At 41.4% G+C, this 23,393-nt stretch overlaps 1 protein-coding gene across 6 annotated transcripts in view; it reads right to left on the bottom strand.

The window, feature by feature from the left end:
- CCDC60 (coiled-coil domain containing 60) overlaps nucleotides 1–23,393 on the bottom strand; it is a 113,365-nt gene that overhangs the window by 52,146 nt on the left and 37,826 nt on the right. For 5 of the 6 annotated variants that reach the window (XR_012155064.1, XM_073312894.1, XM_078848951.1 and 2 more), the window contains exons 2-3: nucleotides 12,396–12,488; nucleotides 10,542–10,633 (exon numbers count right to left, since the gene is read on the bottom strand). Coding sequence is in view for 5 of the 6 variants with exons in the window: in XM_073312894.1 (XP_073168995.1) it covers nucleotides 10,542–10,633; nucleotides 12,396–12,488 (185 nt within the window). In the remaining variant the exon portion in view is untranslated. The remainder of the gene's footprint in view (nucleotides 1–10,541; nucleotides 10,634–12,395; nucleotides 12,489–23,393) is intronic. The other variant, XM_078848950.1, reaches the window with a different exon arrangement.

Genomic DNA, 23,393 nt, shown 5'->3' with positions numbered 1-23,393 from the left:
TGGGTATGTCCCTATCTCATTTTATATTGAAAAGCACCCAGCAGCTCCAATTGGTATGCTCCATTATCTAACAAAGTCATCAGTGCAATGTCTCTACCCAGACTGCCAAAGAGATATGAACTCTTTAGATACTCAGAGTTGTCTCACAATCTTCTCAGTAATCTTAACCAAAAACTAGCTGATTGGATACTGGACTTGTTGACCAGACTGTCAACTTAAAGGGATATTTTTTTGGCATACAGGAGCTTCCTTTAGAGAAGCCAGCCGTCTGTCCACTTTAAAGGAGGAACTGACCATCTTCACCAACCACAGACATAGGGTCCACAGGTTTTCACCACACAAATAAGGCATAGGCCCCAATTACTGGTTCTGTTCTGCTGCAAAGTAGTCCCAACAACTCTAGTAACTCAGTGAGCTTCATGGGCCTAAACCCAACCAGAGAAGACTAACCATTTGTACCCTCCAAAAATGGGTCTACTTTCATGAAAGCTGACTGTTCAGTGCAAATCCACTCCATTTTCTCCACAAATTAACATGACATTGCCTCCCAACAGGAAAGACTTGTGTGAGGCACTGAGTGAAGACAGCTAGCATTAGCAAGGCAGGCTACTGATCAGAACAACTCCATTGACAGTGGAGGCAAACAAATATTTTTTTTGCATCCTTAACAGCTATTGTATGTGTTCTCAAAATATCTTTATGATACAATCAATCAGATTCTGTTTCCAGCTTCTATCATTGCTAATCGTGCTGCCCTCCCACCCTTTCTGTTGTCCGAAGAAAATATTTTCAGTGGTGCTCATTTAAATAAAGTCACTCATTTCTAAGTATATTGTGTAAATGTGCGACAGTGTTTCTAATGAACTTGCACACTCTTTCTGGTTGAGTTGGGCAGCATGGGTGATTTATAGCCACATGTCTTTATGGGTTTACAGGGACAGTCTTGGAATACTTTTTTTTTGTATGTGTTCTTGTATCTTTCTATTATTTATGATTAGTTATAAAGACCTCAACATCCTTGGTTCTCAAACAGTACATTCTCACCCAACTGTGGATTACTGTACATTATTTTTGGATCACATTTATGGATGTCATAGGAACAAAGCAATAAGAAGGGATCTCTCTCACACAGAGATGAATGTCATTTCAAAGTCTCTGAGCTCGAGTTTGTTTAGTCTTAGTAAAAATAGTGTAGAAGATTTCCTACTGCAGAATGAAAACATAATTCTTTGCTCAAAATACTAAATGTATCTGAACACTCAAGGACAATGACTTTGTCACTACTGCCATACTGTGCTCCGTCCACTGAATCGTACACTGGGAAATATTTGGTCAAGTTGGTCAGAGCTACTTTGTGGGGACTCAGGTTCAGTTCACATTGAAAAGAAAGAAGTTGAGATTCTGAAAATAAAAAGAACAGATCATCATCTACAGACTCCTCAGCTGGTTTGTCTGTTTCTTCATTCATAAAGATAAGCAAGCTTCTTGCTGCATTTTGACATGAGGCTTTTGGAAATATGATGTTTTAGAACTGACCAAATTTCCTTTAAAACGACCTGGCATAACCAATCATTTGGAAAATCCTAATTACAGCAATCATCAGGGAGCCTTAATAGTACTTTAAGTGCATCTGTGATAGTGTGAGGGGAAGCATTAGTGACTGACACTTGTTGCTGGAGTCTAGTATGAGCAATCTCTCTTCTCTATCGTGGTCCTCTTTTGTGCCAGGATGGTGACTTACAGGAAAATTCTATATTTCTGTGCATGAGAGAGAGAGAGTGTTTTTGTAAGTGAGCATGTGTGAGGTGAAAATTACAGGGCTAGACATTATTTTGACTATGTCTTGATGCCTTAACTAGAATATTAAAGCTTTGGTGAATGTGGTTAAATCCAATCCAGTAATGGCTCTTCAAACATTTCTGAGAGAGTTTTAAAATTCATACTAATGTGCTATGTCACTATGACCACTACTAATGATAACTTACTCTTGGTTTCTTCTCTTATTCCCTTTAAAGCAAACAAGCTGTAAGACTACAGACACGATTCTCTGCAAATATGCCAAGGTATATCAATTAATGCCTAATTAAGACGACTACCAAATATTCCTCTTTTATCATGAGGAGGGAAGACAGCACACACAAATCACTGAATAGCATTTGTATTCCTCACCACATTACTTAATCATATACTACTCTGCTTGTCACACTGCTTTAATTGAAGTTGCAAGGTAGCTAGTGTAATGGCTTACACACTAGCTTTCCCCCCCACCTTTCTTGTATTTCCCTCCCTATTTATTCCTCTCTCATCTAGCTCCTTTCTGTCATGCTGCAGTTGCTATATACAAGTATTGCAACACATGACTTTGGCTCCAAATAGCAATGCAGTTATCTAAAGTGGGCATTAAACTCATTCTGCAGGTTCCTATCTCAAATATTTATTTAATTAGGGCTATTAGTTTTCTTTCTTTACTTCTTTTGCCATCGTTGTTTCTTTACACAGTGGATTTATATTAAATAACACCATGCAAATTATCAAGACAAATGGGAAGGACCTTACAGTGGTTGGCACATTTTTGTATTAAAAATGCAAATAACAGGGATCAAGTTATTTCATCACTTACAACATATACAGTAGAAAGCATAGCATAAAATCATTCAGTTAACAGACACAACATCATTGCTTGATTATCAGAGGTTATGTTTGTTATATAAATTCTCAATAACAGCTGAAAATGGTTGTAGTTATTGGTTGTTTGTCTACTGTAGATTTTAGAAAGCATTAGATAAAGTATATCCATTTTTAAAATTCCATTTGTCAGTTGTTTCTCAAACAGGCAAATTTCTCCGTGGCCATTATATCTCATGTATCACAATTTGCTAAACTATGAAATAGGAGGGCTCCCAAATTTTTGTTGCCTTTGGAACCTGCTGGGTGTGAGGATGTTTTTCCAGGATCTCCACTGGAAGCACCTAGTAAAGGTTGTGCTGTGCTGAATGACACTGATTGAAAAAAACCCACTGATTGTGCATGCATTGAGACTATTGTGGGTCCCAGAAAATTTGGATTTTAAGTGAAGTTCCCCATATATGACAGTGACTATGCAGGCTTCTCACAGTGTGTTGAATAGTTTTCACTAGACTGGGGTAAAACTGAATTTCTCTTTAAAAAGAAAAAAGGTTAGTGTGTGAAATTATTCACTTATTTATTTTGCCTGATTTAACCTTATCTATCCCCATTGTCCTGCCCTAATTTAAATTTTCATGAAATTTTCTTGGACTGAATTATGCAATTCCAAATACTTCAGTATAAAATAAAGCCACTTTTGCATGGAACTGTGAATTAAACTTAAGAAACAAGACTAGATCAAAGCATATTAGCAGACTAATAACGTGCATAAGCAGGTGCACACAAACAGTTAGACCATGGCATGCTAGTGCAGGCTAGGTTTGCACCAGAGCTTGCTGCAAACCAAATGTTTGTAGACAAGCCCACAATTAAACATTTGATGTAATCAGAATTTTGTTTATTATAATATAGTGCAGGAAACTGAGAAATGTCTTCAGTTAAAAGAAGACTACAAAAACACAATCTTCTGTTGAAAACAATCCTGCACTGTGTTCCAGAGATGAATTTGAAAACTTCAAATCCAGACTCCAGCGAGAAACTGCTGAATTGGAATTCATTTGCAAATTGGATACTATTAATTTAGGCTTAAATAGAGACTGGGAGTGGCTAAGTCATTATGCAAGGTAGCCTGTGTCCTCTTGTTTTTTCCTACCCCCCACCCCCCAGATGTTCTGGTTTAACTTGGATTTAAACTTGGAGAGTGGTCACTTTGGATGAGCTATTACCAGCAGGAGAGTGAGTTTGTGTGTGTATGGGGGTGGGGGGGATGTGAGAAAACCTGGATTTGTGCAGGAAATAGCCCAACTTGATTGTCATGCACATTGTGCAAAGAGTTGTCACTTTGGATGGGCTATCACCAGCAGGAGAGTGAATTTGTGTGGGGGGGTGGAGGGTGAGAAAACCTGGATTTGTGCTGGAAATGGCCCACCTGATGATCACTTTAGATAAGCTATTACCAGCAGGACAGTGGGGTGGGAGGAGGTATTGTTTCATATTCTCTGTGTATATATAAAGTCTGCTGCAGTTTCCACGGTATGCATCCGATGAAGTGAGCTGTAGCTCACGAAAGCTCATGCTCAAATAAATTGGTTAGTCTCTAAGGTGCCACAAGTACTCCTTTTCTTTTTGAGAGATGAATTAGATGATCTAAAAAGTCTTTTCCAGGAGCTTGATTTAGTAGACAATTAAAAAAACCCCTAATCAGACAGAGACACTAGTGTGGTCTAGAAGAACAAGCAAAGGTTTTAGAATCCCACGCACATGAGTTCCAATCTTGGCTCCAACAATGACTCTTTGTATGGCCTTAGCAATTCACTTCACCTCCCTGATTAAGGTTTCCCAATTCACCAATGGGATAAAAATACTTGCCTGCTTAGCTACCTCAAAGGGGTGTTGTGAGGATTAACTAGTTAATGTTTGTGTACATACAAATATTACAAAAATGCTAAGTATTAATTAAATACATCCACAGAGGGTTTTAAAAGATTGTTCCTATTATAAAACATTAATGGTAAAAGATTTAAAGTGAAATAACCCTAAGAATTTAAATGAAAGTGGTAGGAGAAACTCCATTCTAGTAGAAAAATCTTCTAGGCCTTCAGTCACAACAGACATATCTTATACGTGGTGCATCCATGCCAATTAAAAAAATATATATTTATACAGGAGAGCTGAGTTCAGACGCATCATCTTATTTCCAGTCCCAAGCTGTTTACAACTTTCTTGACAGATGCAAAAAGGTCAAGTGATTTGCACAATGTCGTACAAAGAGTGAGAGGCTCAGCCAATACTTAGAATCAGCATCCTCTTGATTCACATCGCTTTGCCCTCACCATTCGATCATATAACATTATTAATGTGTGAATGTTGTCATAATACTTGTAGCATGCAATGCAGCAGAAGCAAAATGTCTGGAAAGACAAATGTTTTTGATTTCTCTGTATAGTCTGGGCTAAGTACATCCATCTGCACATCATGTACTTTGCATTTTTATCTGGAGATGCTTGGTGGATGTAAAAAGCAAGCATTTAAGTTTGGCGTTTGGGTTTTTTACTGTTCCTGAAATACCTCAGAGTTAGTTTCTCCAGGTCAGGTTTGTAGCACAATAACAGGGCTGTTGATGGAAATCTGCCAGCCACTACTTGTGCTATACCAGATCTATATAATACGGTAAAGAGAGTCCTCTCCAGACTGACATTCTAGTACTTTTCACAAGTACAAAGTTCACTTGAAACCTCTCAAAAATTATGGATGCTCAAGATTGCTATTACAAAACCCATTAAATGTGAGAGAACCTTCTGAACTTTGTTAACAGTACGTCTACAAGAAAAACTTCTCTGAACTTAAATATTTCTAGGCATGTGCAGTGCAGTTTCTAAAACTCCTGTTGGAAGTATCAGCTGATAGACAAAGTCAGGCTCTCTTCAGTCTACTTAAATCTAGTAAAAAAATGACACTTGTAATAAATGATTTAGGACAGCCCAATTTTAATAAACAAAGTGAGTAAGTAATTTATTTTATTGGACCAACTTCTGTTTGTGAGAGACAAGTTTTCAAGCTTACACAGCAGTCTTCTTCTTAGAAAGCTTCTCTCTCTTACCAACAAAAGTTGGTCCAAAAAAAGAGATATTCCTTTACTCACCTTGTCTCTCTAATATCCTAGGACCAACATGGCTACAACAAAACTGCATACAATCTTAAATAACAATACAATCACTGGGCCAGCTTGCTTCAAGCTTGCGGTGGGTCATCCGGTTACTCGGGTCACAGACTCCCTCTCCAAGTCTTCCCCAAGAGAACATTTTCCCCTCAGCCATCCCTCTCTGTTAAGAAAACAGCTATTATAACTGCTGTAATCAGATCCAGCTCAGGGAGTTCGTTCTGCTTTGTATGTGCATTAGCCCCTGGTCCTTACTTCTCGGGTGTGTGGGTGTATAAACCCCATAATACTTCTTAATGTAATTGGTTCAGATTTTCTCTGAATGGTTCAGAGAACTGTTCCTTCAGCCCTAACATACACAGATTCATTTTAGTGAGTTTAGGATTTGAGAAAAGTGTAAAATTGCCAGCCCTCGTAAATGAAACTCCAATCCTATCCATAAAATAGATAACAATATAGGAAAGGGATTATGCACTTCCAGCACTGTCCGTACAATATGTCTCATCCCAATTCTAAAGGTATCACCTCTAAGGAAATGAGGGGACTTCACTCTCCATGCCAAATCAGTCATAGGCCTCTCTGCAGAGATTAATAATGATTTCTTTTGTGCAAATTGTTATGGTGGATTTTGTGCCGCAGACATGTCCAAAGGTAAGCAATACAGGACAACATGAAGTGAATTCCATGTAGCTACATCACAAACTTCAAGAAGCAATACTGAACGGAGGTGGGTTATCATCAAAAGAACTTTAATTTGACCTCAAAGTGACAATCCTACTGAAGATTAGCAATGAACAATGCATACAGACAACTAATCTACTGCGGTTCTCTTGAATAGTAGCTAACAATGCATTTTTGGCAAAAGTAAGTTATGCCTTATTCTGAAGTGGTGTATTCAGCCTAGATAACATAGTATTTATTTTGTTTTGTTTTATGAAGTATTTATTATGTATTTTACCTAGTTTAGGAGATAAAATTTCACTAGGATTTGCATAAGCAAAATAATCAGGGAAGGAGTTCAGAGAAGGGAGGGAGAATGTAAGAAGTTTGATATTATCTTCCATAACTAGTAAGGAATTCTGGGATAAAATTTAGGATAATGTAAAACCATCATGCTTTTGTGAAATGTAGCATTCTAATTATATTGCAGTATGTATGTGCAAACAGGAGAATAAAGCTTTCTGTGGGAAACTTAGCTCTGAATTCCTTGACATTTGTGCAATTACAATTTCAGCATAATGTTTCAAGAATGTAATTTTTTGCTTTTAACATATTTTATGCTGATAAAATGTTTCAGCCATTCAGAGAACACACATTTGCCTAGGTTTAACCAAAGAAATTATCTGCTTCTTGTACCAGTGTCCATCTTCTTTATTGCTGCTTGCTTTAATTCAGCTATTGTGTCTAGAGAATGCTTTTCAAAGTCTACAGCCCTTGTTGTAAACACTTGTGTAATCTGTATCCTACTGGGGTTGACAGTGGTAATTTGTCAGCATTTATTTGCAGCAGGCTGTAGCTAAACCTTGCCAGGACTAAAAAACATTTTTGTGTACAAATGCTTGCCGTTTTAATTGTAAAAAATGTTTACTTTTTCTTAGTTTGACATTCAAATTAAAGAATGCTAGAAGGTTCCAAGGAAATATTTCAGAAGACTGTAGAGCTACATGAGTGCAATTTAATATCTAGTTAAGCTATTACTGAGCAAATTTAGTGAATGGTCTCTAAGCAGTTCAGTGCAAAGGAACATCTGGCAGAACAGCAGATGAAAGATTTAGTTAGATGTTATTCTTTTTAACATTTCACTAAATTGATCATGAAAACAGGGATAAGGCCACTCAGTTACAAGGAATTAAAAGAAACTTTGGGCCTGACTCTCTCATTTACATTGCACTCGTATTGTGCCAGTTTAATGCCATTGTAGTCAATAGAGCGGCACAAGTGTAAAACGAGTGAAGCAGAGTGGAGAGTCAGCGGGCTGGATATTCATTTACAAGAAGGCTCTTTCACACTAAGGCTCCAATACCTTGGTCTAATTTGGTTGCTGGGTTTAGTGGGCGGGTGCAGGGTGGCGTTGGTGATCTGTGACACAGACAAGGTCAGATGATCTAGTGGTCCATTTGAGTCCCTCTGCTGGAGGCCTTGTGGTCCTACCACACCTTGCTCCAGAAAAGGAGCAGTTAAGGTGAGTCATTGAAGGCCTACCTAAAAAGGCTGCAGGGAAGCAGCCAATCAGAACATAGCAAGCTCAGATAAAAGGAGCTGCATGGGATAAGCTGCTCAGCTCCCGACTGGGAACAGAGGAGTAAGGAAGGGTGCGCCTTCTGGAGCTTAAGGAAGAACCAGAAGATGGGTTATTCAAATAGCACATGATTGGGTTGGGACCCAGAGTAGTGGGTGAGCCAGGATCCCACCCACCGGCTGCTGGGGAAGTGACCAAAGCTCTGAGAAGGCACATGTTTTTTTTAGAAGCCCAAGAAATGGGCTAGGCCATTAAACAGGCCCAGGGATGGGGCTGAAGACCCTGAAGAGGGTCAACCATTTGTTGAACTTTGTTACTCTCCCCTGGTGCCCCTGGAAGGGGACTGAAGTTAAGAAGTGACCTGGCTGGAGAGCTGGGACACCACAGAACGGCTAAAAGCGAAGAGTCTCCATGGAGAAAGACCTGTGGTGCTACTCTATAACAGGGCAGGGACAGACTTAAAGCAAGCCCAGAAGATGCTGAGGACTGAGCCCAGAGACAGAGCTACAGATTTTAACATGGGCGGAGGGACAGGCCTTGTTGACCTTTTACCCTGCAAGGGGTTTGTTCGTTCACACATTGGCTGTGTGTGACTTGGCCAGAGGGCTGAGCCACTGAAAACCCATTTGACAACGTTAACAGTCACCAAGGGTAACCAATTTATTTGAGCATAAGCTTTTGTGAGCTTCATCGGATGAAGTGAGCTGTAGCTCACGAAAGCTTATGCTCAAATAAATTGGTTAGTCTCTAAGGTGCCACAAGTACTCCTTTTCTTTTTGCGAATACAAACTAATACGGCTGTTACTCTGAAACCAAGGGTGGTGAGAGTGTGTTCAGGTTCGCACCCAACCAACAGGAGAGGTACTCATGAGAGGTGAATGTTCCCCGTCACACTAACCTAGAGTAGGGCTGCCAACTTTCTACTCGTACAAAATTGAACACCCTTGCCCTGACCTCTCTGGAGTGGGGCCAGAAAAGAGGAGTTCAGGGTGTGGGAGGGGGCTCTGGGCTGAAGCAGTGGGTTGGGATGTGGGAGGGGGTGAGGGCTCCAGCTGGGGGTGCAGGCTCTGGGGATGAGGGATTTGGGGTGTAGGAGGGGGCTCCAAGCTGGGATGGAGGGGTTTGATGGGTGGGAGGGGGATCAGGGCTGGGGCAGGGGGTTGGAGTGTGGGATGGGGTGCAGGCTCTAGGTGGCGCTTACCCAAGCAGCTCCTGGAAGCAGTGGCATGTCCCCCCCACCCCCAGCTCCTACACGGAGGCGCTGCTAGGCGGCTCTGGACGCTGTCCTATCTGCAGGCGCCACCCCCACAGCTCCTATTGGCTGCAGTTCCTGGCCAATGGGAGCAGCGGAGCTGGTGCTTGGGGCGGGGGCAGTGCATGGAGACCCCTGGCTGCTCCTATGCCTAGGAATCAGAGGGAGGACATGCCGCTTCTTCCGGGAGCCGCACAGAGCTATGGCAGGTAAGTAACCTGCCTTAGGCCCACTGTGCTGCTGACTGGGCTTTTAATGGCCCAGTCAGTAGTGCTGATCGGAGCCGCCAGGGTTCCTTTTCGACCAAGCATTCTGGATGAAAACCAGAGACCTGGCAACCGTAACCCAGAACCTTTGCTGCTCAATAGTTAAGGTTATGTTGAATTTTATACTTAAAGCAATTTTTAAATCTCTTATAATGCATGTTAAAACTAAGGGGAGGGGGGAGGAGGAGGAGATTTTCAAAAGCATCTAGAGTATTTCAGAGCATAAAGCTCACTGAAAGTCCCACTCCTATCTAATGTGTGATGTGTTCATTACAAAACATTAAAGGAGTCGATCTTCAGCCCTGACTCTGATTGCAGTGTCTCACATCTCACGGAAGGAGCCAGAGAGGGAGTTCGCATCCTGCAGGCCCAGAGGTAGAACCAGTGACTGGTTGCTGTCCAGACCCAGCTGGCTTGAAAGTACATGGGATCCAGAAGTTGGGGCCAGTTATAACAGCCTGGTGACTGTCCCCTCGGGAGGACTCAGTCAGGGCTGTAAACACACTTCTCTTTCTTCCATGTCTGTTTTGAGACCAGAATTAAGCACAGTATTCCAAGTGAGTGCATACATCCCTTTCTACAGTAGCATTACAATATTTACACTATTATTTTTGATCCCATTCTTTATATACCCTAACATTTTGTTCACTTTTTTGACTGCTTTGATTATTGATCTGACCACATTATTGATTTATAGAAAGACTGAAGAGAGGGTGCCAAGCATCTTAATAAACGATATTATAATAATGCTGTAATGGTGCTTTGTGAGAGCTCTGTGACATAGACCCACCCAAACTATCACCATTTCTTCATGCAGAGATGACATCATTTTGAATAAGCATAAATGATAGTGATAGAGTAAAACTCCATTTCTGAACTGTTGGTAGGTACCATTGCCTAGTTTGCCCATAACCAGAGTGTGGCTATTGCAGCCCAAGGAATCTCTCTTTTCCACCCATGGCCTTAAAAAGTCAATTTCTGTGTATTCTAGATTCTTACCTTGTGTGGGTAAGATCTTTATTCAGAGACTTCAGATCCTTTTCTATTTGTTTAAATGGTGGAGGCTTCTTCAAACGTTCTTGTGTAGTAGACTGAAAATAATTGTAAGGAAAAGAAACTGGATGTTAATGAAAATAGTTCATTAAAGTGGAGAAAGCGGATGCAGCTAAACTGAAGGTTGCACAGTAGTTCCTAGGTTCTTTTAAAAATGTTACTAGCTGTCAGTAGTCACAGCTTTCGGATACTTTCAGATGCAGGACTCTACCTTTTGTTTACTCTCCAACGTGCTTACACATCTATTTAAAAAATCAGGAGCAACCAACCTTCCAACCTTCAGGTTTGTGCTAAACAGAAGGGAGATCTGGCAGGTTTACAGTAAACAGAAGGTGAGAGCACACGGCAATCCATCAATCCATCCATCCATCAAAATCTTGCTGCTAGACTTTCAAAGGCAACCCAGGCAAACGGTTAAATACAAACGTGAGAGGGAAATGTACTTTAGAATAGAAAATGTGGTAACCAGCTTTCTAGTTTTTTCTTTAAATTTATGCTGTAGGAATTGCTTCAGTGTAGATAGCCACAGTCTGTAATGTAGTTCTGCATTGTTGTATTACACATCAACTGGAACATACGCCTGGGTGATCTTGGATGAATTACAGCAGCAGACTTGCCACAGTAATTGTTCTGTGCTTAGCAGAAAGAGGTATTGGAGTAAAATATCTCCAAGCCATTCAATATTTAAAAATGATGCTGTTAGGTCACTCCAAGTGCAGGCTGGGACCGCTCTACTGACCTCAGTGGAATAACACCAATCTATACCAGCTGGTCCTATAGATCTAAGTGTGTGCTATGCTGGCAGATGCCCTAAAAATCAATAAAATATAAGTAACTTTTTGAAATGAAAACTATAATAATCTGCTAACCATTTCTACATTAAGTGTAAATATAGGTTAAAATCCAGGCCTTTTAAAACATGTAAATTCAAATGAACAGAGTGGAAGAGATTAGCATTATTAAGCATAGACATTAACAGCAACAGTGTTACTAAATTAAACTCGATAAGTTTATGGAGGAGATGGTATGATGGGATAACATGATTTTGGTAATTAAATATTCATGGTAAATAGACCCAATGGCCTGTGATGGGATGTTAGATGGGGTGGGATCCGAGTTACCCAGGACAGAATTTTCTGTAGTATCTCACAGGTGAATCTTGCCCATATGCTCAGGGTTTAGCTGATCACCATATTTGGGGTCGGGAAGGAATTTTCCTCCAGGGCAGATTGGAAGAGGCCCTGAAGGTTTTTCGCCTTCCTCTGTAGCATGGGGCTTGGGTCACTTGCTGGAGGATTCTCTGCTCCTTGAAGTCTTTAAACCACGATTTGAGGACTTCAATAGCTCAGACATAGGTGAGAGGTTTTTCACAGTAGTGGGTGGGTGAGATTCTGTGGCCTGCGTTGTGCAGGAGGTCAGACTAGATGATCATAATGGTCCCTTCTGACCTTAGTATCTATCTATCTAAATTAGGACCTGATCCTGCAGTCCTTCCCCCAGGCAAACTTTATGCTGACTTCAATGGTAGATTCACCTGGGTAAGGAGAATTGGCCCATAAAGTTTAGAATGTTTATCAGCGAGAGAAAAAGCAGGATTTCTTATTGCTTTTTGAGAAAAGGATTCAATAAACTTGAAAGTAATGATGTAGTATCATGACGTGCAGTAAGGATTTAGGTCTCGATTCAGCAAGGTACTTACGTAGGTAACTTTCAGCATGCGGGTAAGTCTTATTGTCTATAATTATGCATGTGCTTAAGTACTTTGCTTAATGAGGACCTTAGTGAGCAATTTAAAGTCACCTTTGGTCTTAGGGAAATCTTTGCAATAGTCACTGCATCCGCTTTCTTTAGTACTTCTTCCTGAACAGCAGATACCTCCTCTTTTATTGGTTCCTAAAAAATAAGTCAAACGTAATTATTTTGTACTGCTACTGCTACGTATTGGTGTAATATAAGAACAAGATCTTCAAAATTAGTTGCACAAATCAATTTTCTTGTGCTAATCTACCTGTGCATATTTAGTCATAAATGACAGCTAATTTTCATATGAAGAAAGGCATACAAACCTGTGTAATTTTGGCGCACAAAAATGCATTCACATTTGAGGCATATACAAACACACCATTGTGCAAAATGCATGCATAGATTTTAAATTAAGTTGCTTGAGTGCTTAAAGTGCTTTAAACAACAACATTTCTCTTGGAAAACTGTTTAGATGGGTCACTGCGTCTAACCTAAAAGGTAAATCCAACTTCCAAAACTTGGAATAAATAGGAAATTAATTAGCTGTATTTGCTGTTTTCTGAAGTTAGACATTGTCACAGATCACCACTCAGCACACAACCAAGGCTCAGATACATGCAAGCCCCTGAAGTGGAACACAGGCACTTCCTCAGTCCTCCAAGCACCAGTTTCTTTCAAATAGGAGCAAAATATATTCCCACAGGTACAAAAAACAAAACTATTTTAAATGTTAATAAAAGACAAAAGATTACACAACTCTGAACTATGCATGGTGATCAGGTTGAGAGGACAGTAAAATGATTAATTTTTCCTGCAGTATTCTTCAACTAAAGAGCTGGTTTATTGACTAATTTAATCAAAGCAGGCTAGCCAGAAGCTTTGGTTAGCTGCATCCAGAAGGTCAGGGCAGAGCTGACTGTATACTGAAGGTGAAGAGGTCTGCTTGATGCATACCAGACTCAGTGCTTTGGGTGACGTGCTCAATGAGCAGTAAGTGTTGAGCACCACCAGGATAGCGTGTTAAGGAATGGAGGGTGTAAAAAAAAACAAAACCCAACCAACACACAACTTTAGCTAGAACAAAGTCCTCAGACACTGGAAAGTTGTCAGGATCGATGTTCCACTGTGTTGACTGATCCATCCCACCATCAACCTCAGCCTGGACCAGTCCATGCAAGAGATCCACTTCCTGGACACTACAGTGCTAATAAGCAATGGTCACATAAACACCACCCTATACCGGAAACCTACTGATCGCTGTGCCTACCTTTATGCCTCCAGCTTTCATCCAGACCACACCACACGATCCATTGTCTACAGCCAAGTTCTACAATACAACTGCATTTGCTCCAACCCCTCAGACAGAGACAAACACCTACAAGATCTCTATCAAGCGTTCTTACAACTACAGTACCCACCTGCTGAAGTGAAGAAACAGATTGACAGAGCCAGAAGAATAACCACAAGTTACCTACTACAGGACAGGCCCAACAAAGAAAATAACAGAAAGCCACAAGCCATCACCTTCAGCCCCCAACTAAAACCTCTCCAACGCATCATCAAGGATCTACAACCTATCCTGAAGGACGACCCATCACTCTCACAGATCTTGGGAGACAGGCCAGTCCTTGCTTACAGACAGCCCCCCAACCTGAAGCAAATACTCACCAGCAACCACACACCACACAACAGAACCACTAACCCAGGAACCTATCCTTGCAACAAAGCTCGTTGCCAACTGTGTCCACATATCTATTCAGGGGACACCATCATAGGGCCTAATCACATCAGCCACACTATCAGAGGCTCGTTCACCTGTGCATCTACCTATGTGATATATGCCATCATGTGCCAGCAATGCCCCTCTGCCATGTACATTGGCCAAACTGGACAGTCTCTACGTAAAAGAATGTAAATGGACACAAATCAGACGTCAAGAATTATAACATTCAAAAACCAGTCAGAGAACACTTCAATCTCTTTGGTCACTTGATTACAGACCTAAAAGTGGCAATTCTTCAACAAAAAAACTTCAAAAACAGACTCCAAGAAGAGACTGCTGAATTGGAATTAATTTGCAAACTGGATACAATTAATTTAGGCTTGAATAAAGACTGGGAGTGAATGGGTCATTACACAAAGTAAAACTATTTCCCCATGTTTATTTCCCCCCCCCCCCGCTGTTCCTCACATGTTCTTGTCAACTGCTGGAAATGGCCCACCTTGATTGTCACTACAAAAGGTTTCTACCCACCCCCCCACTCTCCTGCTGGTAATAGCTCACCTTACCTGATCACTCTCATTATAGTGTGTATGGTAACACCCATTGTTTCATGTTCTCTGTGTATATAAATCTCCCCACGGTATTTTCCACTGAATGCATCTGATGAAGTGAGCTGTAGCTCATGAAAGCTTATGCTCAAATAAATTTGTTAGTCTCTAAGGTGCCACAAGTCCTCCTTTTCTTTTTGACTGACGACTGACTGCCAGTGGGGCCAAATGAAAACAATTTTATAAAAATGGAAGTAAGGCACTAGGGTCAAAGCACCAGCAGTTGAGATAGGATATTCTGAGGAAAAGATATAAGATAGCAGATGAAATGTTGAGGTAGTGAAAGGTAGCTCTATACCTAGAAGCCAGACTCAGTGGACCCGGAAAGCCCCTTCACTGCACAAGCTGTCCCACTGTCAGAAAAGAGCACTAGTAGGCACTGACATTCAAAGAAAATTCAAGCAGTTTTAGGCATCCTTCAGTCCGCTTTCCCTCCACTCCTGATTTTTCTTTCTGGTTTTTCTTCACCCTTGCTCCTTCGTTGAGGTGCTCTTCTCTTCCCAGCATCTCCAGCAGCAGTGGAGTTATTTGCCTGCCCTGCTCCTGCCAGTATGTCTTTCCCAGCCAGTGACACCAAGAGCCAGATTCTGCCTCATTTATTATGCTGAGTAGTATCCTTACTCTGTAAGTAATACAACTAAAATCAGTGGGATAGCTTGTGGAATAACATAAAGCTAAATGTGAGTAAGGGTGACAGAATCTAGCCCGAAGATTGCATCAGTTGTTTATATTCATCAGCAGCAGTACAGGACACTTCACCATGTAGTAAGGGTCAGTGCAAAGCTACACTACCCCAGCAAGTGCATCAGGCGGCAATGTTCTCAGTCAGACTCAACTCCTCCCTTGAATTCCCATTTGCACTAGTTGAGAAGAAATTTGTGACCATTCTTTCTGGGGTACAATATACCTCTGCTCCTGTGTACGGCAGCTCTATTGGCTACTGAGAGGCAAAGGAAGGGCAGAGACATGCCTCCAGCTACTCTCTGCCAGTGGCGGATTTACAGTTAGTGGGGCCCTGTGCGCAGCTGCACTTTCGGGGCCTCACCCTTGGGACCCAGCCAAAAAAAAGAACATTCTCTCTGATCTTCTCCCCGTTTTTCATTCTTTTTTTCATCACTCTCCTCCTATAAGTAATGGGAAGTATATTAAAATAAAGTCAGGTACCTTGATTGGGGCAGGGGATTGGAGTGCAGGAGGGGGTGCGGGAGGCGTGCTCTGGGAAGAATTTTGGGTGCTGGGTGTGGGCTCTGGGCTAGGGCAGGGGGTTGGCGCTTACCTTGGGTGGCGCGGCTCCCAAAGCGACCATCACCGCCCCCCACCGGCAGCAGCTCTTAGGTGGCAGCGGGGGAGGGGGTCTCTGCAGGCTGCTGCCCACAGGCAACACCCTCGCAGCTCCCGTCGGCCGCAGTTTCTGGCCAGTGGGAGCTGCGGAGTTGGTGATTGGGGTAGGGGCAGCACACACAAACACACACACACACACCCCATCCAGGGGCCACAGGGACATGCCGGCCACTTCTGGGAGTGAAGCAGCGCAGAGGGAGGGAGGCAGAGCGGGCAGGGAACCACCTTAGCGCTTCTGCTAGCATGTGTCTATGCACCTCTTGTGGGGAGAGGGGCAGTGGGTCTCCATGCGCTGCCTGGGGCAGGAGCAGTGCGCGGAGCGCCTCTCCCTTCACCCATCAGGGATGCGCACAGACGTGCCAGCAGCCAGCCGCTTCCAGGAGTGGCACGGGGCCATTGGCCACGGCACGCAGGTAGCCTGCCTGCCTGAGCCCAGCTGGCCGGGACTTGGGGGCAGGTTGTCAGATATTTGTCCTTCATTTTGGGGGGCCCCCCATCGGTGGGGGCCCCGTGCCGCCACACAGTTTGTTTCATGGTAAATCCGCTCCTGCTCTCTGCCCAGTCGCTCTTTGTGGGACACAGCCCTTGCGCTCCCCTAAGCACTGGAGATATGATTCAGGCAGCCCTAAAACAGAATGAATGAGGGGGTTGTCTATACACCCTTCTCCCCTGTAAGATAATGTTAGCCCAGGGCAGAATCCAGCCTTGAAGTAGTACCTGTGTAGTTACAACAGCATCATATAATAACAGAGTTCTGTCTTTTTTATTTGCAGTGTCTGAAATAGGAAAAAGTGAAGAAAACTATATGGAAATGTCTCATCTGTTAAACTCCCAACATAATATTATTGAAATGAGCCACATAGACAAATATGATATGGTATGTGCAGGATTCAAAAAAGGATTATTTTTTTGATTGTATTTCTCTGAATAAATACGCTATGAGGAAAAATCCCATCTCCTTTTTAAATATTTAAAGGACAGTTCCAGAGATCATTTCCCATTTTCAATATTACTGGATTGCCATGACATAATATCACACAAATTCCATATGTATGAAGCACTGGTATTTTTATAAATATCAAAATCCATAAATTATCTATGGAAACATGACCCAAAGTAAGGCTGCATGGGAAATCATCCAAAACCATTTCTGAGGATGATGATTAAGGTCAGTAATTTTTGTTGAGATCAGGATGTACGTTGTGGAGATAAATGAACTGCAGAGAAGCTACAGCAGATGGAGCCAGATGCCACCTGATTGGACCCAGCTCTGTTCTTGCAAAATTGAATCTGAATCCTTCCCATGCCTATCAAACGTTGCTTAGGGCACAAATGAAGATCTACCTTCCCCGTCTATCCTTGGCCATCCTTCACCCATCCTCTATGTTGTTAAGTTCCATCAGTTTCCCATCTCTAAGTACTGTTTGACAGAGGGATTCTATCAGTCGCCTCCTTTTGTGTGTTCCTGCAGCTAACCGGTGCATGCATCCCTGCCATAGGGCTTCATTTTTAAAACACATCCCAAATATTTTCATTTTCTTTTCTGGATAATTCTGCAGATAAAAAGTTGTTGAACACTCTGACAAATCTCAGCATTTGTTATAAATTCTTTCCATTGAACACCTAGTATTTTCCTGAGGTATTTGCTTTTGAAGGCATTTAGTCACCTGTCTACATCTTTGGTGGATTTCCAGCTTTCACATCTATATGTTAAGGTGGAAATAACATTTGAGTTGATGATTCATAGTTTGGTTTTGAGTGGTAGCTTTTCAATGATCATCTTGTTTTAGCTGGTGAATGCAGCTGTTGCCTTGCCAATTTGTGATATTATTGCCTTCTGGCTATCCCCATTGGCTTGCATGTTACTGCCAAGATATGTGAATTGGCTCACCACTTGCATTCCTTTGCCTTCTAAAGTAATGCAGGAGTTGGGAGTTTTATTACTGCTTTACAGTTATAGTTGCAAAATGTTAATGTGTTTGAAATGAATCTGAGCTGCCTCCATCACAGAGTGCCTATTAGCCATATGACTGACTTACTGCATTTGTTGCCGGCCTACCATCAACCTAGTAAAGATAACTCTTAATCATATCAATAAATCTAATCAGCTCTCATGAAACCCTTGATGCTGAGGTGCCAAAGCTTCATGTTTTGGCTGCCTACTGGACTGAATTCTGAATGTTGTTTTTTATAGGCAGTAGTCAAGCTGAGTTCCAGTGCGGTACTCAGAGCTTTTATTTTATTTTACTTTTTAACAGCAACTACTTTGTACTGGCCCTTTCCCCCTTTCTCCTCCATTAGAACAAGGAAATGTGAAACAGAGGAATAAGGACTGAAGGAGAATTCGTAATTTAACACAGATTCCAAGGCAAAAAGCTTCATTAAGAATGAGTAATGTAGAATTAAGATTGTGCTCAAAATAATATTAAAAAAACGCTTTAGTCTTTTTAAAAAAAAACAAACACAAAACCAAAACAGAAACAACAGAAATTCTTAGATACAGGGCCAGATCCTCTGATCCATTACGGGTATACTACACCAGTCTGATGATGCAAAGCACCCTAAATTGGCCAGTTGTGAATTCTCCTTGCTAAGGGGAATAGTTGGCTAATGTTGCAGTAGTTACCATGCCATGATCTTCGTGTTGTGAGTGCAGAAGGAGTAGGGAAATAGTACACGAAGGATGTAAAAAGAGAGGAAAGTTATGTTTTTTGCTCAAGGCACAAGACAAACTCAGGATACATGGGATCAATTCCCAGGTCTGACACAGACTTCCTGTGTGACCCCAGGCAGATCCCTGATCCAAAGCCCACTGAAGTTAATGGGAGCTTTTCCAGGGGTTCTGGATCAAATATCGACTCTCTCTGTGCCTCTCCTCCCCATATGTAAAACTGGAATAAACTACACGTCCCGTTACACTTAAACTGCACAGGGATTTTCCAAAATAAATTCATTATCATTTCTGAAGAATTCAGATGCTGGGGATCATAAAGGTACGTAGAAAGGAGCCACAACCCTGCTGTTTCTGTACTTGAAAAAAAGCTTAAATAGCCTTGTTTTGTTTATCCAGTCTGTTTCCCTCAGCTTATTATTATACCTCATGGAAATCCTTGTCTCCAAGGAACACTGACCTCATTTTGTTACTTTTTTAATAATTAAAATCCTTGGGACAAATTAATCCCTGGTATAACTCTGCTAGGAGTTCATGTTGGCTCCCTGAGTGACTATTATTCTGGTAGCCCTCTTCCTTATCAAATCTTTTCATGATAAGATGACCTGAAAGACACACAGTATTTCAAATGGGTCATCACAAGTTGTTAGAAAATTTTTCTCACACTTTTAAATGACATCTCTATTTTTGCATCTCAGATTCCTGTTTGCTCTTGACAGGTTTCAGAGTAACAGCCGTGTTAGTCTGTATTCGCAAAAAGAAAAGGAGTACTTGTGGCACCTTAGAGACTAACCAATTTATCTGAGCATAAGCTTTCGTGAGCTACAGCTCACTTCATCGGATGCATACTGTGGAAACTGCAGAAGACATTATATACACAGAGACCATGAAACAATACCACCTCCCACCCCACTCTCCTGCTGGTAATAGCTTATCTAAAATGATCACTCTCCTTACAATGTGTATGATAATCAAGTTGGGCCATTTCCAGCACAAATCCAGGTTTTCTCACCCTCCGCCCCCCACAAACTCACTCTCCAGCAGGTTTACTGATTATCATACACATTGTAAGGAGAGTGATCACTTTAGATAAGCTATTACCAGCAGGAGAGTGGGGTGGGAGGAGGTATTGTTTCATGGTCTCTGTGTATATAATGTCTTCTGCAGTTTCCACAGTATGCATCCGATATGCATCCGATGAAGTGAGCTGTAGCTCACGAAAGGTTATGCTCAAATAAATTGGTTAGTCTCTAAGGTGCCACAAGTACTCCTTTTCTGTTTGCTCTTGTGTTTTGTTTGTTTCATTGATGTGGTTGTTAGGCAACATGCCAAAGGGTTTAGTTTTATGCAACACTACCCAGCCCATCTATTCACTGTGTTTTGTAGTGTCTGACCAATGAAAGTATTTCCACTCTTGGTTAATGTTTTCTAGACATCACCGCATTGCTGATGTCAAAATTATAAATGCTTCCACCACATCTTCCCTCATTTTATATTTAAAAATAAGATGTTTTGGATATGCATTAATCCATCCCATTAGAAATGGATGTAATCTGTGCTGAACTGAAATTTTTTTGGAAAAAAATATCTGCCTTTCAGAGTGAGAATGCTACAGACTGTCATTCTGGTATTTAGTCAACTTTAAACAGAGTTTCAAGTGAACTAGGAAACAGCTGAGTTCCAGTCAGAAATGAAGGGGCTAGAGACATATAAACAGCTTTGAAAATTGACAATTTTTAGTCAGATGCAGGACTTCCTCTTATTGGAATGCTATATTAAAATATGAGAGTTTGTGAACCAAGACAGGAGTTGCTAATAAAATTACCAGATCAGTATCTTCTACAGCAGAGTCTCCATTCAAGAGAAAAACAACAGAAAAAGAACAGGCTACTCTGTCTTCTTTCATAGTGAGACCAAAGTTAATTTGAGAAGGGGTTGGGAAAGGCACAGCTGGATAGCCTCAGGAGATTCAAGGAAATGTAACTGAGAAAGAATTATCTCTTTAATTACTTCTGACCAAATCAATAAAACCTGCAGAATACAGAAGCATGACTGCCTCATGGCAGAGGATGAAGAACAGCAAAGTTGAAGATGACCATGAAACTAAAGAAAAGGCCAGACATGCTGGGAACTTCAAAGCACTCCTCTCTCAATGGAAAGATACCAGTAAAATAAACAAACACATGCAAAGGGGAATGGTAATTTCTGACCACTGCTCAGCACTAAAGATTGTTGAATGTACACTTTATTGTTTTAATATGTTAGAGAAATCATATGTTTGTCGTTCACCAGCGACAGGAGGAGGGAGGGAAGCAAAAAAATCTGATTTATCGTTTACTGCTAAGCTTTGATGTTTCTTCCATACCAGTACTGTGGGGGAATGATTTGCTGAGGAGGGAATGATTTGCTGACTGGATACATTTAATACGCTATAGCACTTATTCTTGTAAATGTATTTTAGTAAGGTAGGCCAAAATGTCATCTCTCTCACGGCTTCATCCCCAGATGAGTAACAACAGTGAAGCTTGGAGGTCAAAAATGTATACATCAATGTGGCCAGCTGTGTGCATATGATGGGGAATAATCTTCTGGCTAGTCACAGATGGAAAAGGATGTGTTTGATGCATTGGCTATTTGAGAATCTGATAGCAATGAAGATTTCTACTAGGACCTAAGGCTATCTAGCTTAGGTACTTATATGGCCCCCATTACCACAGTAATTTAGCAGCTCACAATCTTTAATGTATTTATCCTCAAAACATCCCTGCAAAGCAGAGGACTATTATCACCATTTTACAGAAAAAAAAACCCGAGGCAGAGAGACTTGCCAAACGTCTCACAAAAAGTCCATGTTAGAACAGGGCACTGACCCCCCAGGTCTCCCAAGTCACAGGCTAGCAACCTAACCACTGGAATATCAATCCTCTCCTATAAGTTGATTTGGTTAGTCCTGTCCATGGACAGTTGAGAGGATGCACCAAAAGGCATTTGATTCTTGAATGACCTTTTCTTACATTTGAGGTGGGAAGGGAACAGAATGGCTAGTCCACCTCCAGATTTGTTCTCCGTGGTTCTGGATATGTGGTGAATGTTCTGAGGTGAACCAACACTGATCATGTGGTGCAAATTAGCCAGGTTGCTGTGATGCAGAGCAGATCTGGCAGATTACCAGCAATGAGATCATGGATGGTGAAGGGTTTATTCACCACAGAATGTGCATTGACCAGCAATATGAAGTTCAGGTGTTTGTCTGATTTGGGGCTATGTTAAGTAGCTGTGTGGGTTGCTCCAGATTGGATGCAGTTGTATTGCTGTCTTCTTTCTAGGCACTGGCTCGTGTTTCCTCTGTTTTTCGTTCTTGATTTTATGACTTGTCTTGGAGAGGAATGCAGATTACCTTAACTGGCAGCAGCAGTAATCTACAAAGCGGCAAGACTGCTCAACCCCCTGGGTTCTGAGATAAGATGAGCTACATCGAGGGGTGCACCAGTTCCTATGGTCTGGCAAGTGTGCTCAACAACCTGGCACTATCTTGTGCTGTGTGAAGGGGCAAAAATGGTGGAAAGCAGAGTTGCAAATAGGAGGTATTTTTAAAGGCCCAGGTATTAGGCAATTTCTGGGCAGGTAGGGGAGGAGGTGTCACTTATGTACTGATTGATGTAGGGTGTCACTTGGCAGGGAAAGGAGGAGAGAAAAAGTACATGCTCCCAAGGAGAGACAACAAACCAAAATAAAAAAGTGTGCAATAGTGTGCTAAATTCTTCCAGCATGCAACTCCAGCCCCACACATATAACTAAGAATTTTCCCATTACATGTAAGCTCTATACAACAGGGATAGAACACAAAACAATGGTGTGGGAACAGCGTAGCAGATAAAACACACAGACTTGACCCTCTCCCTTTGTAAATAGCACTTGACGTTTCAGCTGATCACAAATTTTAGAATTTCCAAAATTGGTCAACCTTTTTCCAAAATTCAACAATTTTTATAATGAACATTTGTATTTTTTACCATCTCCATTTAAAGTGCAGTCATGCCAAAAAGATAATGTATTGTCTGGACAGAATGGCATTGACATTTACCAAAAGTACCAACAAAAATCTCAGAAAGACTGGCTATGTTGTCTGTCACTGTCATGCTAGTAATGGAAAAGAGCTTCAATGACAACCTGCCCAGAAGATAGCAATGAAAAATGCAGAGGACTTTATGGCTATGGTGGTAGAAAATGGCTATAGAACTTTTCACCAATTGTGAAGTTGTCTTGGTCTCGTTACTAGTGAATAAATACATTCATGATCAAAGCCATCATCATAATTGGCATCCCTTCCTGTCATCCAAATTGAGATATGCTTTCAGGGAGATAGTAGGGGCAAGCTTGCACTACTGCTGCTTGTTATGTGGATAAACAGAGTATTTTGGTCTGAACGGCTGTCAAGCTGGCATCTCTTCTAAGAACTAAAATTCATTTTAAGCCATACAAAAAACAAAACAAAAAGTGAAAAATGCAACATGACACAGACTTCTTGGCACAATTTCCTCACACAACAGCTGGTCCAATATGTCAGTCACAAAAGAAAGGAAGTTGGCTGCTCTTTCTAAAGAACTTTATATAAAATAAGCCAAATCCTAAAAGTCCCTTGATCTTAAGAAAGAATAAAGTCTCTTTAGAAGGCATAATGGCAGGGGGAAATATTGGAAGAGTGAACAACC

This window comes from Lepidochelys kempii, chromosome 15, assembly GCF_965140285.1.
Source record: "Lepidochelys kempii isolate rLepKem1 chromosome 15, rLepKem1.hap1, whole genome shotgun sequence".
Lineage (NCBI taxonomy): Eukaryota > Metazoa > Chordata > Testudines > Cheloniidae > Lepidochelys > Lepidochelys kempii.
This window is presented reverse-complemented; position numbering and strand designations above follow the sequence as displayed.